This window comes from Bombus fervidus, chromosome 6 (assembly GCF_041682495.2).
Source record: "Bombus fervidus isolate BK054 chromosome 6, iyBomFerv1, whole genome shotgun sequence".
NCBI classification, from domain to species: Eukaryota; Metazoa; Arthropoda; class Insecta; order Hymenoptera; family Apidae; genus Bombus; species Bombus fervidus.
In genome coordinates, this window is record NC_091522.1 from 11,472,804 (window position 1) to 11,487,903 (window position 15,100).

General features: G+C 36.1%; 2 protein-coding genes across 5 annotated transcripts in view; one reads left to right on the plus strand and one right to left on the minus strand.

The window, feature by feature from the left end:
- Window positions 1–9,488, minus strand: part of Fife (regulating synaptic membrane exocytosis protein fife) — a 150,813-nt gene extending 141,325 nt beyond the window's left edge. The window contains exon 1 of the mRNA XM_072004736.1: window positions 8,900–9,488. The gene's annotated coding sequence lies outside the window, so the exon portion shown is untranslated. The remainder of the gene's footprint in view (window positions 1–8,899) is intronic.
- LOC139987918 (cytochrome c oxidase assembly factor 3, mitochondrial-like) overlaps window positions 1–15,100 on the plus strand; it is a 159,075-nt gene that overhangs the window by 143,628 nt on the left and 347 nt on the right. Inside the window, exons 3-4 of one of the 4 annotated variants that reach the window (XM_074111757.1) lie at window positions 10,547–10,656; window positions 14,961–15,038. In XM_074111757.1, the coding sequence (XP_073967858.1) occupies window positions 15,029–15,038 (10 nt within the window). In that variant the 5' untranslated portion in view covers window positions 10,547–10,656; window positions 14,961–15,028. Of the gene's footprint in view, window positions 1–10,546; window positions 10,657–14,565; window positions 14,600–14,701; window positions 14,838–14,960; window positions 15,039–15,100 lie in introns of those variants that run through there. The other 3 variants (XM_074111756.1, XM_074111759.1, XM_074111758.1) reach the window with 3 other exon arrangements.

Consider the following 15,100-nt stretch of genomic DNA (forward strand, 5'->3'; position numbering starts at 1 on the left):
CGAACAATATATATTTCCTTTGTTGCTGTAATATGAAAACGGTATTACATGCGTTAACACCGTTTATAAAATGGCATCAAGAAGAAAACGTGTAATAGATACCAACAGTTAAAACGGAACGGGAGATACTTCAAAAGCTAGAAAACGGTCACAGTGTTGCAAAAGTCGTAAAAATGTACGTAAACCTATTGTTGAAGGCATTCCCTCTTCGAAGCATTTACGGTATTAGGAAAAGATCATTTAAGTGGTTTAAGTCACAAATAGGATACAATTCAAAGCAACTTAATATGTCTTTATCCGATTTAATAGAAAAATTGTTCTTTGCTATCGTTAGTAACGATATTACTCCTGTTAATAAATAATTAGTTTCTTTATGTAAAAATACCCTAGTCCGAACGATCATGTCGCTCTATCAACTCCGATATCGAAGGTTTCAGTACATAAAGAATAATAATCCGATGGAATATCAAACTTATGCTAACTACTCATCGATTGACATTTACAAGAGAGATTAGATTATACTATCCCGATGATCAAAGATCTTAAAAAATAGGTGAAAAAATAAAAGTTTAGTAATATAAAAAACAGATTGATTGAACAGATCGATATAATTAAACGATCGGATTTTATATCGCTTGCTTTACGATATGATATCACACAAATGCTTATACAATTTGTACAAGTATAGACTATAATTCACTATCGAGCTTAACAGAAATAAACTTGCGATATCGTAAACAGTGCTCATAAACAAGCGAAAGATCAGCATTTCGAAATCAAAGCTTACAGGATTTCAAGGTCGAGCAATTCCTCGTGTTAGTAAGCTGCAAGATCTCTCAGTTCATTCTGTTTATTATTACTATTATCCTGAAAGTAGTAGTAAATAGAAGTAATACTACATGAACCGTGAAACAAGAGGGGCGGGACGCGTCAGGGGAAGATACGGAACAGAACGAGAGAAAATGGATGAGAGAGGATGTTCAGCAGATCGCGTGGCCACCACCAAGGAACTAGGCCAACCGATGACCTTCCTGCAATAAGTAAGTAAGGTGATACACACCACTGTGGAAAATTATAACGGCAATTCCCCAAGAAGCTCGTTGAAATATTCATGAAGAATCGTTAACGAGAAAGAAAGCGGATTGGTCGTTAACCCTGCAAAATTATACAATACAAGTCGAAAAATTATACAATAAAAGTCGCAAAGTATGTATGTATGCATGCATGCATGCATGCATGTATGTATGTATGTATGTATGTATGTATGTATGTATGTATGTATGTATTTATGCATGTATGTATACACGTATGATAGCGATTTCTATTGGATTAAAAGTATGTATGTTTAGTAGAATGGGTACTGTACGAAAACATAAAAGCCTTACGTTAAAAAAGAAAAATTCGTTGCATATGTTTTAGATGAACCGATTTTGCGTTCGAATAACCATTTGCAGTGGAACGTGAAATGGAACGTGAACGATAAATGTATTCACGATATAAAGTGCAACATACATAGTATCCCGCGAAACAGAATATTTCAAAGAAACAGCAATATTTCACACATGATTTTATGAAACATTACCTCGAGAGTTTCGATTATTCGAGCGCTTTATTTCGTTCTCTTGATTCCCCTTCTACTAGATATAGTCGGCGAATGCAAAACTCCTACAAACATTGGGAGATATTTCTTGAACTGAACCATATTCATTGTAGCGGTCAATAAAAAGCGTATAATAAATTGTTAATAACTTATCGAAGGTGTTTTATCACTCTAAATATAAAGAACAGTTTTATGTATCTGAAACAAATCCTTATTTCGATGTTGTGAATTTTCGAGCGTGCATCTGTAAATTTCTCGGTTATTGGATTGCCCTGCGATCCAATACGTATATCTTGTGAAATATTTTTTGAATGAACTTGGAGTGGGCGAAATAAAATATCGGACACAAGTATCTTTAATCGTACACGCTGTAATTTACTGTATTATTCGGTTGAAACGATTGACAGACGTTCCATGTTTTCTAATCCTCGAATAGCAATGACTGAATCAGTCTCTATGTAGATATTTCGCTTTTACCATCTCTGAATTACTAGATATGTGTCGTAATCTATTAATAAAACTCCATTACTGGAAAAAAGTCTTTTCGATTTGTCTTTGATGCTATTGACAATTTCCAGATTCTTTGGTATAATAATTCTGATATTACGTGAACACTGTAACGCATAAAAATAGGATTCTTAGATTTTAGCTTTATCAAAACGCCAGAATCATTCGACGATATAGTCCTTATCGGAAATAATAGATACAATAACAAATGCACAGTTTATTAAACCAATCGTTAGTTTCCCAGTATCGCAAAACCCTTTGGAAAGATAATCAACGATACAACGTACATCGAAGAAAGCAAGTAGTTGAATAGCAGAGTGATATCGGATATCAGAAACTATGGATCGGATACTACTGATACTGCCGATGTACTGACGTTTTCTCGGACGTCTGTTGACTCTGTTGTATCTACCAACGGAACGTCGGAATCGTTTTCCAAAAGGACAGGATTCTCATCGAGAAACCTCTGACCTAAACATGATTCACTGTGGCTCTCGTTAATATCGGTCCTCTCGGAGAATAATTTGAATATTTCGATAATGCAAATCAAATAACTAAAAATATATATACATAAACCAAATTAATCTCCCAATAAAACGCTTTTGTTTACAACGAATTTAAACGGGAGATTTTTTTGTTCCGTACACATATTTGGTAGTGTAGTAATTTCGTTGCGATTTCTCGTCCGACCGACGAACACACTTGACACCAAAGGTGATACCATAGCCAGTGCTAAAATGTCATGATATCAATGCGTTAAGATGTCAATATGTCAACTGCATCGACATTGTCACGCGCTTTCAAGTTTATACGTGGAACGGGCGTTCGAGAGCAATACTGTAACTTGCGTTAATTTACGAAAATGAGAAAATGTCAATCTGTCATCACGTCAAGGTATTACATTATCGGACATTAAAGTCTAACTTTAAATCGTTTTAAAAATCCGACCAATCACCGTGGAAGCTTGACGTGTATCGGAACTAAGTAATTGTAGCTCAATTTATGAAAAAGCTTTTCAAGATATTTACGAGACTCGAACAGAATTATGCGTCGGAGTATCCCGATTATCTCGCAAAATCACGTTAGCGATACAAGTTAATTCTACTGTATGAACTATGCTTCTTTTTGTTATCCTTTTAAAGATCTCGAGATTCCCAGAGGCGTTCCTTTCAAATGCTTGCGAAGTTAAAAGTAAAAGATTTTAATATTTTACCAACAACGAGAACGAATACCTTGATTTTATAGAATGAAAATTCGTTACTTATAACTTGAATTTCATTCGCTTATAAGCAAAGGGCTAAATATGTAAATTTAATGGAATTAAGGAAAGCTAGGAATTCACACTAACTCGGGTAACTATTTACGATAATAAAATACACTAACCACACTGACGAATAATTGAATTAAAATTTGAAATATATAAATTGGGTTAATGAACAATCTTTAATCGCGACATATTCCTATTTGACAAATCCAATTCCAATTTAGAAAGGTTGGATAAATACATGAATCTAGATCGTGTTCGGATACAATTAAAGAACTCGAGGAAAAGTTGCAACACATGACAAGATCTTTAATTCGAAAATGCTATACATAAAGTTAAACTGTAACGGAAATCTCTATACGTTTTCAAACTTTAAATACTCATTATTATACGCATTCGTAAAGGCTTGAAAATTCATTCTGAAATCCTTTAAATAAATATGGATCTTATAACATCGTTTCCCGTGCTTCTTTCGTTTCTAAAGAAAGATACACTTGCACCACTTTTTCACCGAGTCTCTCAACTGCGTCCGTCTTATCCGTTTATTTTTATAATTTATCCATTTTGTTTTACCCTTGACAAAGCATAACCGATATATTTCCCCTCTTTCGCAAACATTTTCTTTCGCCGTAAAGCATACTCTGCTACGCGTAGCCTTCGGCCCGTTTCACAAGTTGGCGAACAAAAATATTTGTCCGACGTTTAGACGTTTATCATAAACGTTCGTTCATGATCCGCGACACGACCGACTTGAAAACGTAACAGTAATATGAGTTTGATGAAACGCGTGTAAAATAACCTTGCAGTTTACCAGGGCTTGAGCAAACGCTCCTTTGCTCCGATTTCCACGTGGATAGATAAAATGGGGGAACACAAGCATAGGACAAATCGTACGATAAATTTCCGCGGCAATGTTAATTCTTCACGAAGGATCGTAACGACTTGGCACGGAAACTAAGAATTGCACGAGAGTATCGCGCGATTCGACCAAATCGAGCTCCTCGTCCCTTCTTTACCAATCTATTTACCCTCTGTAACGTCTTAAATCTTGCGAAATAGTTGCTCCATTAATTAAAATCTTCCAAGGGTAACAGACATGGAAAGTCGTGTGACCCGACGTGTTCCATAGAAAGTTCAAAGAAAAGCCTACGCGGCCGGTCAAATGTCAAGCTACCGATCACTGAGCAAGCTAAAAATATACTTCAACCAGCTAAAAAATAAAATACGAGAGATCCCATTCGGGTCCTCCCACGCGAGGATGGGTACTCGAGTTCCCGAGGTACGGGATGGATTCCGAAGAAGCTCACGAACGATCTGTCCGCCGCACAGAATCGCGATATTGTCGGGAAGATGTGAGAAAGAGAAGTGCGAAGGAGGGCGGGGGTAGAGAGTCGTAAGTTTCTTGGCGGAGCTAGTATTCCTCATGCGAGAGAAACGGAAAGGAAAAGGCGAGAGGAAAGGGACGTCGTCCACAGGCAACCGTGTTATTAAAGAAGGGTGAGATGGGTCGAGGTGCGAATACGTACGAGATTCCTTGCTTCCTTTCAGCGTGCTGTCGTCGATACTAAACGATCTTGGAAGAATCGCTCGGAACAATAGAAACGTTCCCGGTTTATGTCGCGATTCCCGACGAAAGAAACGACCAAGGTGTAGAAGGAACGAGCCCGGAAGCGTGTACACTCGCGAACTAAGGAGCAAAGGCGAGCAAATTCCGCGAAATACAAAGGAAACCATGCGACTGAGCGTTTGCTTTGCTTCCGAGCGAAACTCCGGGCACGGATTAATTTGCGTTTTCGAGATTGTAAAGTCCAAGTTACTCGGCAACTCCGTTACATATCCGCTGCGCCGTCGCGACATAGAAAACGACCAGTCTCGGCACGAGTGTCCGACTAATCTCTTACGCCAACCACATTTCCATCCTACTTTTCAACGGCTCGTTAACCGTACGCTTCGAGAATGAAAAAGAAAAAAACAAAGACCTGAACTGGATCACTTGACTCGGTTCTTTCAACCACTTGAAGCATGCGTTTTAACGCGTAAACACAGTGTTCGACGATTGCGTAATTGCAGGATTTTCTATTTTCTTTATACACGACTGTTCTTTGTTAATATCCTTTCAATAGGTATAATTACGAGCATCGAAGTTACGTATAAAGAGAATATCCATTTTAATAGTTTGATACAATGGACTGAGAGGCAGAGAGGTGGGTTATTATGATCGATGAGATAAGCAAGTAAAATTAGTTGTTTGTCCGAAACGACACGATGCATGATGTATCATTGCTGAAATAGAAAAAGAGTAAACTTGTAATTCCATCAAACTTAAAGAACGTTGTAACTGATTCTTAGATTCCACATGAACTTTTCCGTATAAAATTTTCAATGGTTATTTTCTTAATCTACATGCAGTATCTTAATTTATATAATGCAATATTCTTGTTCAACGTTACTCTTAGCGATTTTTCAAGTTTCATTTAGAAACACGTTATATATCGTAAATTTATAATAACATTAATACTGTTCGTGACTAAATTCTCATGTTTATTCGTGGAATTGTCCAGATCATTTATTTCCTTCTTAGTAGACGTTTCGCAGTTCGCTTTGCAAGTTTCAGAAATAATTAGATTGTACTATATAAGCTTTCTTCGATGTTCTTCGTTATCTTCACGAATGCATCAAACTTTCACAAAACTTCAGTTAATCTTAGCTTCTTAATCACTGGTCCGCTTATTCGATTATAGAGTTCTATCACACACATAGCCAAATTTATCAAGTGTAAAAATAATTCGCACTTATTCGAGAATTGTTCGCCTCGGAAGGTCATAAATAGAATAATGGAATAATCACGATAAAAATCACAAAAAGATATTCACTTTTATCACGATTAACTGTTAAAATGTGAACTGCAAACATGTTTATTGATATAGGAAAAATACACAATCAATGGGGAATATAATTACCAATTTTTAATAAGAAATGTAATTACAGAAGGACTGAAGATTGACGACATTATCATGAATTCGCGATACATAAAGGAACTTTAACAAACAGATCGGTCGATAGATAACATCGTAAGCGCTTGCAGAAGCATTGCGTCGAAAATCGAAATTGGATCGAGTATAAATCCCTTCGGAAAATTCGAACGAAAAACTTAATCTTAACACAACCTGATCCGCCGTAAACTTTCGTACGTGACGATAGGATGTAGGAAAATTGCCATCAAGAAACCTAGCAGACCTTTAGCGCGCGAACTCAGCACGCGATTTCGTCGACGATAAAATCGAAGAAAATCCGTGGGGAAAATTGCCGCGACGTTCGTTAATTAATTAATCCATGTTACTTCTTGCGTGTTTCTCCAATAAAAAAATACATGGTAACATATGGAAAATATATGGAAAATAGAAGGTAAAATTATGTAATTCGAAGAATTACAATGAAATATAATTTTTGAATGAGTAGATATTAATTGATAATAAAAAGCTTCCTTCCAGTGCTATACGTTCACTTTCTGATACTTTATTAGGTAAAATTGAAAGTACAATTGAGCACATTGAAATGAAAATATGGGTATGACAGAAATATGTAAAACTGATAGATAGAAAAGTAATTACAGTTATTTCGCTAATATTGCCTTCATATTTATATATATATATATAATTGTTTTTAAGAAACGATCTAGAAATTTACAATTTTATAGATTATAATAACACTATTATTTCAAAAAAATAGTAGTATTTGTTTATTGCCTGCATGAATCGATTATTTATTCTCCTCTAAAACTGAATGAAATACGACGACGTAAATTTTGCTTGGTAGAAGCGTAAGTACCGCTTTTTAACAAAACGAGTGTTTAGTTTTTAACAAATTACCTGAATAAAAGAATTCAGATGATAAAAAAGAATCTTATGCGGTCTTTAATAATTCTTCGGTTTCATAAAACAAGAAGTGAATGTGGGTCAACAAAAAATATATACCACCAAAACAATAGATCGTGTATAGATGTGCGTTCATGTTGCTCATTTTACCTACGTACTAAAAGTGTACGTAAATTTCGGAATCATTTCTTTTTATCAACATATTCACTGCGCTTACATACTCATTCCAATTTTTTAACCAATATTGTATAATAATTATATACGTCGTGAAATTTTCGCTACTATCGGATTTTGAATCCAAAAAATACTCTACTTTGCTAAAAGTATAATTGTGCAACTCGTCAAGTATCACTTATCAAACGCAAAATTGTTTCAAGCCACGTAAATACTTTGAGAGAACATCATCAGATACGCTTCTGTCCAAATCAGCGGACACTTACAACTAGTACATTTAGAATGAAAATAATTAAGTTGTACTTACAAAATAAAGTTGACACTCGTTAATCGTTTGTATTATAAAACAACAGAACTAAACTATGCTACGCTTTAAAGATGTTATAGCTAAACCATTTTTATAAAAATTAAATTAAACATTAACGAATGCCCTATTTATGATTACGAGTATACTTCGTTAGCTATTTCAAATGAACTAGAAATCGGGCAACATACGTTTCATTTAGCGATATTACGAACATTAAATGCTGTCAAACAAAATGTACAGAAAGCCCGTATCTGCGAGCTGGATTGTTAATTTATTCGATCGTGTTTGCTAACACGACCTGTTACACGCGTCGCGTGCAATCAATGCGCGCGTCACGACGCTCGCAAATGTATCTAGTGTTAACATTAAAAATAAAATATGCACTTTCGCTTTCTCTCGCAACGTTCCATCTTACTCTCGTTCGCAGATTAGCGCGGCCAACGAATCCGAACGATAAGATCGCCATGCAATCGCGAAACCGTGAGAATCGTTGAAAAGTAATTAACAAGCAGCTGTTCTTTTTGTTCGGCGAACATTCGATCAATGTACACCCGAGGCGAAGGCAACCGCGCGATAAGAGGCGAAAAGCACAAGAGATCGTCGACAGAATGGAACGTTCCTGGGGAATCGGGGAAATAGGAGCGGAAATTAGTCGATTAAAACAGGATCAAAACCATCTCGAAATTACGTTTGCATGCGTGGCTCGTTTCCCACGGAAAACCACACATGCCGTAGAATCGAAATATGAAGGTTTAAAAGACGAAAGAACCCTCGGCCAATTAATTACCAGTGTCATCGGTTCGGCTATTCAGGGATCGGCCACGCTGAAAAACACATCGACGGCAACCAATTAGGCGAACCATTTCCAATTATACAAGACGAAAACGTCTCTATTCCGTTGAACGGTATCTAGTCCACTTTATGGATCGAGCGTATCCTCTGATCGAAACGTGAACCGAAAGCGAATACGTATTATCATCTCTCCTGTAATGAGGAGAACCGATTTGTTGGATTCACGTTGGAACGCGTGAAATGTACGTCGATGATTTGACATCGATTTGAAGTACACGATAAGGAAGCATAGAGAGATAAGACGATGGAAGTAACTGCGACTCGAGAGGTCGATGGAAACGCGCGAAAGCGGTTTTAAGAGAAGAGCCGGAATGACCAACCTGTTACTTGAAAGCTGCGGAAGCTTCCGAGCGGGGAAATGCGTGCGTTCTTTCAGCCGCGCTCTCGCGTTCAGCTGCCCCTCCGGATGGATACACGTGCTCCCGTATATTCTACAAACGTACGTGGCCACTTAAATAGCGATACGTGTATTTTTAACAGTGTGTTTCTTTACTCTCTGTTTCCTGTAATTGACTTTAGTGTCTATGCGTGGTTAATATGTGCGCGCGAACACGTATGTTCACGCGCTGCGTGTACCTGATGTACGTGTATACCTGTGTGTACGCGTATGTATATATGTGTATTTATAGGTATGTGTCAAGTTCTAAGTACAAGGTGTGCCTGTACGCGGTTCTCCGTGGCTGGAAAAAGCGATGTCGCGCATGCCCGCTTTATTAGACGCGCAAAGAAAAACTCGCGGCGAGCGACCAACTTGACGGAGAATGGACAAACAAAAAAATAGAATCACCGTTATATCTAGAGCGACGATATCGTCGGGCAGGCTGCCCGGCTTGCACTGCCCGGGTCTCCTGTTTCTCCCACCGAGCGAACCACTCGCCCCTCCGATTCCCGTCTCTCCCGGCTCTCCTGCCTCTCCTGTCTTCTGCCTGGCGCTCTCCTTACACCCCCGTTTCGCCAACCCCCGCCACTTCGAACGCGCCTGCCGAAAAAGCTCGCCTATTCTATACGCTACCTCTCGCCCCTTTTCATACTCCTTTTACCCTCTTCCCTCTTTACTCTCCTCCTCGACGATCGTCCTTTTCGCTCCTTCAATCTCCTTCAATGCCGTTTCCTCTCGTTCTCAATACGGTTCTGTCAGCCGTAACTTCGACTCGCAGACTCTAAACCGAACTCTCTCTCTCTGAACGCGATGCCTCTATGTCCCTCGTCCTCGTTCTATCTTTCTCTTTCTTGCCGTTCTCACGTCCCACCGCGAACCTCAGCTCAAGGCGCAAGCTCGTCCTTCTCTCCCGGATAGGAGAAGGGAAAAAGACTGTCGACCAGGTGGAATATCCTCAGGAGGACCCAAGGGATCCGACGACGAGGCGCGCCTTCCCTATTCGCGCGCATTTTCACGCACGTGGACGGAACGCACGGGGGTTGAAATGAGATCCGCGTCCTCCACGGACAGACAATCGCGATTCCGAGGGATCTTTCGAAACTTTCTCTCTTAGCGTCGAGTCGGTGGAGCTTGAAAAAGAAGGAGCAGAAACTCGTAACCCCCCTAGTACCGGTTCGGTCGTTTCTACGAGAACACAGAGAAACTGCTCGTTCAAACGAGAAGCTACGTGACGCAAAGACGCATCAAAATATTAGAAAAAGAAAATTGCGCATTTCTCTGGCAGACTTTGCTCGGTAAAGGATAAAAGATAATTTTAAGATGCAGAAATATATCGCAACGTCGATTAACGGTACGAGAATATTACCCATCGATCGATTCGCTTTCACCCCCCGAAATAAAATTTCCTAACGAAGGCTTAACCTAAATTCACGATTCCACTTTATCGATATTCCCGTCAAACTTTCCCCTGGCTTCTAATAACGAAAAAATTGATGGCACGAAAAGGAAACTGTTCGCGCTTTGATGCATCTTCGTCTCTGCTGTTGTCGTTACTTCGAAATTGACTTCTTCGCTCTTTTCTCCGTAGGTCCTCGAAAAACGGACGAGAGGACAATAGATACGGGTAGGACAGGAGACAAAAGCCTGCATCTAAGGGATCAATTGGTTGGAAAATTCGAGCAATGGAGCTGGATGCAGGTAACGTGAAAAACGACGCACGAAATAGAATTTTCAGAAACAGTGCTTGTTGCTCGTCGAAAATAAAAGCTCACGATTGTATTATACGCGGAGATCGTTGGCGACCCGCTTTGTAAACTGATGCGTTTCCTATACCCAGAAAAATCGAAACGTTTCTCCCCTGCACGATATATCGATCAATTTTATGTAAACAGCTGACACACGCGACGGTTTTTCATTGCGGAGGAAAAAGGTACGCGTGAAAAACGCTTTGTTCCCCTTGACTTTCAATTTTTCGCTTTTTCTTTTTTCTGCTTTTTTGTTGGTTTTTGCCCCATGCGGTTGCGAGTGTTTTGCCGCGGGATCGAGAAATTACTATTAATACAAGCTTCAACATACCGTGCAGCGGGTTTTGTAGGCACAGTCGGATGTTTCAATTTACCTTACAATCCATTAAAATAGATAAGCGACGCTGTTAACGTAATGCAACGTTATCAAATATTCAGGTTTCATCAGACTAGAAAGTACATGGCCCGCACTTCCTGAAACCTCATTTTACTCGATCTAACGGACAGAGCATTTTGTTCGAGAAAAAATATATACCTTATACAAGGTAATCTGTTGCAGATCGAATCTCGAAGATTTCGCTTTAATATTTAGTACGTGTTATGAAATTTACTCCTATTCTATCAATCTTGCTGACTTGTTTCTGGAATCGAATTTTCACTGAAGTTTAAAGAAATGAAACTTTCGTTCGTGTTACTTGTTATCTTAAATCAAATTAATATCATTATATCTTATAAAAATTGTACATCCAATAAGCATTATCACTTATATCGTTTTCGTTCAAACAAATCAGATTGTTTAGCGTACTTAATAATTAAAGGAGCGATTCTCTTCAGAATTCTTTTAAAGAACTTTATACGTACAATAAGATAGAAAGTTAAATATAACAATAAAATAAAAGCGAAAAAATTTTATTCTTCATTTTTGACTTATTTTCACATGTAGAATGATCTTCTGCAGATCCTCCACTCCTCTCTGATTAAAGATTGATCAAATTATGTTTGTAAAATCTATTCATGAAAACGAAAGACGATTGTGCTTTTAATTAGAATTACGTATTTTCTTTCCATTTTCACCACTTTGAACACACATAGGTCAATTTAAAATTCTCTACACTTAGCTATCTAAAATTCATATCAGATCCGCTTAAAAATCTGTTTTAAGCAACACATTGAAGATCATCGTACTTACGTGTCTATCTTATTAGAAATGTATGCAGAATAAACTGACACTATAGTCCGAGGAGATCTTTCCAAGTAGTGTCAGACTTCAGCACTATACCCATGGTATACCCGTGAGTCATTCTCGAAAGCACGTCTAGAAGATCCCATGGGCATTCCCTTATCTTGCATTGTCGAGTTGGGTCGCAGATCTTCTCACAACTGCCTGAGGTTCTCTTTAAAAAACGCAATGCACGAACATCGTGTGGCAGCTTATGAAGCTGTCTCTTGAATACCTAATCCACTGCCTCATCCACAGCCATTATAAAATCCGCTAATAATGCCCCAACTTCAGTTTCGACAATTAGGTACTAATTAGGTACTAATTACGTTGTAGCTAATAAGCAATTAGTACCTAAATACTTACTTTATTAGTAATTGGTAGTTTAGCGTTTAGTACCTAAATACTTACTTTATTAGTAATTGGTAGTTTAGCGTGCAATGAATTTTTTTTTTTTGCAGATTGTTTATCTTGTTTTATTTTATTTATTTTTATATATTTTTTTATTAAGTTACGAATATGGTAGAAGCGACGAGTGGCGAGGATGGCGGCGTGTAGCGATGGGATCCGAAACAATTCGAATTATGATTCAAGACTCAATGGAAACTTTTACGAGTTTTAAGCTCCGAATCCTGTTCGAAGTGATTCAAATTTATCGCCGCATACACGATAGAGATTCGAATTGTTTCAAATCTCACATCATTACTCGCCGTTTCGCTATAATCTCGTACTTAGACGTTTCTAGCATATTGATTTTGTAATTCATTTTTGTGTCCTCATCATTTATTTAAACCGAATTGCGTTACCGATTATTGATTATTTCAATAGCGTTCAACGTGTAATTAGGTAGCCAACTGGTTAGGTATGAATTACGTAATCAACTAATCGATTTAAAAACATGCAATTGACGTATGACGTATATGGAATCGAAATGGCAAATTTTGAATTTGATTAGATACGACATATTACTATAATTAATATTAGCAAACCACCTTTCGAAAAAGACAAACTTTTAATTTGAAACATTAACACAATAACGTAGCAAAAATTTGTTGTTAAAGTGACGGAAAAATAACAGATATTTATTTATTATGATCCTGTATATTTAAAAGCATGAAACATTTTGAAACTATATGAGTATTCATAATTTAGAAGATATATTAACATCCATTGTATTGCTATATTTAATGCATAACTAACATAGCTAATAAGCAGTTTAGTTAACACATTCGCAACATTACTAGTATTACTGTTAAATATGCTGTAAAAAGAAAATAATAGTATAATTTCTGCTAAATAATATAAATACTTGAAACTTCGTTTTAAGGTTGTCGAATAATCGTGTACAAAAATTAATAGGTATGACTACATAGAAAGAAAAATACTTAGTCAAGCCTAAAATATGCTGAAACATAATCGCACGAAAATATTTAGATAAAGTATTCAACGATATTTCAATATTTTAAGACTTATACGCTATTAATAAAATGTGTAAAAATTAATGAAATTTGTGATCTTCGGAAAGTACAGTGGAAAAATCAATAATGCAGCAAGGAATATTCGTGGTGTATATTAATATTGAACAAATGCAATTATAATTTTAAATTATCTTAACTGAAATTACTAATTTTATTATCAGTGATTTGATAATATTCGTCAAAATCATAAAAATATATTCATCGATGCATATTTTTATACGCGAATATAACTTATATATTATAATATCCTGATTAAAAAATCAATACTAATGAAAAATGCATTAATTCTAGTCAACATACATTCATTCCCTTTTAGTTTTATTTAAGATATGGTTAAACATATAAAGTAAAATTAAATTCATTAGAGAATATGTATACTTTGTAAATAATCAATGTTTTGAAGTAAATCAGAAGTTATACAAATCGCGAATTCTGATTATCATAGATGCAAGTTTGCTGTCGTGAAACTGGTGCCGACAGTAATTCGTAACAGTAATGCGAAAGGATTATCAAGGAAATTGAAGTAACTATGTGATTACACGAGAATCTCTCGACGAAGCGCCTTAGGTCCAAACAGATAGAGCTATAGTACGATAAATTTTGTACCGGATAATTTCTTTCGTGAAAAGTAAAATATGCGAAAACGAAAAATTAATTTAGTAATGTAAACAAGTATCAACTATATATGTTAAATTATTCATACAAATGTTTTCCAAATATATTAAAATTGGACATTTTACAGCTTATTCTTTGGAAGACTATTTTTATGTTAATTCTTATATCATCAACAGAAATCTATAATTTTTCATTATCAAGAATATTAAATAAAGAAGACATTTTTCTTATAACATTTTGGCAATGTAGATATTTATATACGTACATGTTGTATATATATTACATTAAAGACATTATGGCATGTATGCATACGAATAGACCTAACCCCAACCTAACCCCAATCAATTAAATTTATGCTTTCTGTATATTTCTATATTTTGTATTCGTATTAGTAACTAATAATCAAGTTAGTATTTTTAAAAAGTGTTTTTTAACATAATCCTGTTTTGTATTATCTTACATAAGACTTCAATACATGTATATGTATGTGTGTGTGTGCGCGCGCGCGCGTATGCGTATATATATATATATGTATATGAATCGAACGCATGCGCTGAAACTTGAAATAAACCAAATGATCAAAGGTAAGTGAAAAAATATTGAAATATGATATATTCTATAAATGTGATTATTGAGTTTCTGTAAACAAATATATATTATATATAATTCTATATTTTTTTAAGTATATACAATAAATAGTATTGAAAAATGTTTAAATTAAAAAAAACTGTATTATATCATAACTTTTACAAAGTTTCCACAAAAGAAATTACATATAAGATATTTTGTTATTAATTAAGGTGAAAGTACTGCTATAATCTTGTGAGTGAATACAGAATTTATCTAATATATTACATCAGTATAGTAATTTTATAAAGTTAGGCTGAGCTGATAAAGGTTATGTGAAGTTGTGTTTTATAATTATATAATCATTTCTTTTAACAGAAACAGAAACGCGAAAATAATAACCACAGTAGTGTGATTGCTTATCAAGAAAAGGAGAAATTTATACAATGCAATCCGGTGAATGGCAAGAATAATATTTGTTAAGTATTGTATTATCAAACTTTTTATTTATTTATATT